This window comes from Sinocyclocheilus rhinocerous, unplaced genomic scaffold (genome assembly GCF_001515625.1).
Source record: "Sinocyclocheilus rhinocerous isolate Xijiao unplaced genomic scaffold, SAMN03320098_v1.1 scaffold275, whole genome shotgun sequence".
Lineage (NCBI taxonomy): Eukaryota > Metazoa > Chordata > Actinopteri > Cypriniformes > Cyprinidae > Sinocyclocheilus > Sinocyclocheilus rhinocerous.
In genome coordinates this window covers 751,056-753,904 of record NW_015659967.1, presented here as the reverse complement: position 1 = coordinate 753,904, position 2,849 = coordinate 751,056, and the positions used below count along the sequence as shown (strand labels likewise).

General features: G+C 40.3%; 1 protein-coding gene across 2 annotated transcripts in view; it reads left to right on the top strand.

The window, feature by feature from the left end:
* Positions 1–2,359, top strand: part of LOC107724734 (serine/threonine-protein kinase LMTK2-like) — a 44,754-nt gene extending 42,395 nt beyond the window's left edge. For both annotated transcript variants that reach the window (XM_016533761.1, XM_016533760.1), the window contains exons 13-14: positions 1,936–2,190; positions 2,278–2,359. In XM_016533761.1, coding sequence (XP_016389247.1) covers positions 1,936–2,190; positions 2,278–2,306 — 284 coding nt within the window. In that variant the 3' untranslated portion in view covers positions 2,307–2,359. The remainder of the gene's footprint in view (positions 1–1,935; positions 2,191–2,277) is intronic.
* Positions 2,360–2,849: the final 490 nt, after the last annotated feature.

Sequence of the window (2,849 nt, the reverse complement as noted above, 5' to 3'; positions counted from 1 at the left end):
AACACTCCAAAGAGAAAGGAAAAATTTAAATCGCATCATATGACCCCTTTAAACTTACATATTTTGAAAATACTGTATTCGAATCACTTCTGGCATATTTTATGCCGACAGGGTGGACATGTTAAGCTTTGGCAAAGCAAGTAAGCAAACTCATACAAAGAAAATTTGTCAATTGAAAAGTCACCAACTTACTCACCTCAGCCGTTGAAATTCCCGCCACTGAAGAGACAAAAAAATCTCTTGTTCTGATGTCACTAAAGGGGATGGCCTTTTCTTAAAGGGGCGGATTCCCCAATATGACAGGGTGGACAACCATTCAAGGACAAACTCTTCTTTTTTTAATTAAATAAAAATATTGTTTTTATTACCAAATGATCAATACACTCAAATTGAGTCATCTCTTATTTAACAAAATATTAATAGGAGAACAAAATTTTTAAATTTTATGATTTGACTATTTTCTACTCTCATTCAAATTTAATGAGCAGTGCATGGGACCTAGCAAAATAGCACGCATCCTCTTACACAAAACTAAAAAAAAAATCTTGAAAATGTATCTAAAGAGCCAAGTAATGCTTTTGTTATGAATATAAAAACCTAGCCTAATATAACACACCCTTTCATAGTCATTTTATGTTATCATGGCAAATGAGTTATTTATGTACAGGACATCAAAAGGCACCCTACAGTGATATTGACCCAGTTGTAGTTGTACAAAGTTTTTTTTAGTTTACACAGACTATAATTTTTAAAAACATGCGCTTTCAAACTTGCCTTTTTTCTAGTTTTCAAATGTTTGTATTTTCAGGCCCCCAAAACACTGTTGTTGTATAAATGAATGGCCAAAACGTGTAGTTTTCCATTTTTAGTTAAAAACGGCTTGTGTAAACTGCCCCTAAAGCTGGCTGCACACTAGACGATTTTCAAATCCTAAATGATTTTAAAACCATGGGAGACCACAGACATGAAGACAGTTTCAACCGATTGTTAGCCTTCCTCTGAACGCGCACACTAGACGATTCCAGCAGACCGCGAGACCACGCACTTGATGATTGTAGGAACGATTTCACAGTGACACGTGATCTCACGGAGACTCGCAATATCAAACGTGACTAGAGAAGATAAACAAATGGAGAACAATCGGCGATGGCAGCGAACAACAGTGAAAAACAAAGTATAACAAAGAATATGGGCGATGTATTCTGCTTTTTTGGCATTTTTGTGGCTGCCAAGTTTCAGCTATAGAAGCACGCAACATCCAGTAAGTGACGCTTGCTCACTCTCATTGGCTATCGCGGGTATCACGTCAGAGGCAGCCAGATCAAGAGTCGGAAATATCAAACATGTTTGATGTTTACGTTTTGAGTTCGGCGACGCTCCGTCTCGATCGGGAGCAGTTAAATAATCGTAATGACAACACACAATAGAGGATTTTTTTTGGCCCCAAAATATTTTGCGACAAGCCTCAAATTGGGCCACGCCCCCCGATCTTTCAGAAATGCAAACCGGGCTTAAAATCGGCCTTAAAATCCTCTAGTGTGCAGCCAGCATAAGTCAGTGTTGCCCAACTGTTGTACTGGAGTACTGCCAACATTACACTTTTTGGATATCTCCATTACCTGGCACACCCATTTCAGGTCTTGGAGTCTGTACTAACAAGCTGATGAGTTCAGTCAGGTGTGATTAATATGCGTGTTTGGGATACTCCATGATCAGGGATGAAAACCACTGCTCTGTATTTTTACTGTAAACCCTATAAACCAATGGTACTTATCCTAAGGCCAATCCGGAACCAAAGAGCTACATTTAAAAACAGTCTCTAGTCTAAGGCGTACAGAATGTTTTGCACTTTTCCTCTCAACGCTGCCATCAAAGGATGGCTTGTGAACTTCAGGCTGAATACTAAGCCTTTAAACCTTTTGATTTATTTCCCAGGTGGTGCATTTGAGTGGGACGATGACTTCCCATCTCCAGAGCCCAATTTCCTTTCAAAGGCAGCCAGTGATCATTCTGCCAGTAGGCCCAGTGGGACCTCGGCGGCTTCTAAGTATTTCTCACCACCCCCTGCGAACCGCACCCTGGAGCAGAGCTGGAACAGTCCCTCCAACTACTCGCGCTTCTCCATCTCCCCAGCCAGCATCGCCAGCTTCTCCCTCACCCACCTCACAGACTCTGACATTGAGCAAGGGGGTAAGTTCAGCACCAACATCCACACACAAACAGAGTGGGACCTCAAGAATCTGAACTCTCAATCTTGTTTCTCGTTTTCTTTCTCAGGAAGCAGTGAAGACGGAGAGAAAGATTAAACAATCTATCAGACACGCATAAATATTGGAGATATGTCGCGGATGTATTTGATTTGAAGGCTTTGATTGCTTCTCAGGCAGCATTGGTATTTATTTGAGGATATGAAGGGGACTGCAGAGACTGAGCTGATGTCTGGATTTCCATGAACTATGATTTGCTATGTTTTTCATCAGTGCAATTTGGAGGAACCTTGCTTCACATATGCTTTAGAAACTTCCACGCGCTTCCTAAGTGCCATGCCTCACTTGTTTTCTTTTGCTAAAATGCATTTCTTCATTGTGTCCACATTTTACGCCAGAAGGATGAAGCTGAAGTTTATCACTCAACACTAATGAGCCAATAGACTCGAACTCAGTTGTGCAATTGAAATCGTATAATACTTGCCTTTTATTTTAACACACTGGATTTTATTTCATTTTTTATGTGAAATCTAGCGTGACGAGCTTATTTATATGATCGTGTAATGGATTTGATGTCCAATAGAAGCAACAGGGGTCTCCACAGATATTTTTGTACAGTGTTTGGACTACTCGTTGATAACA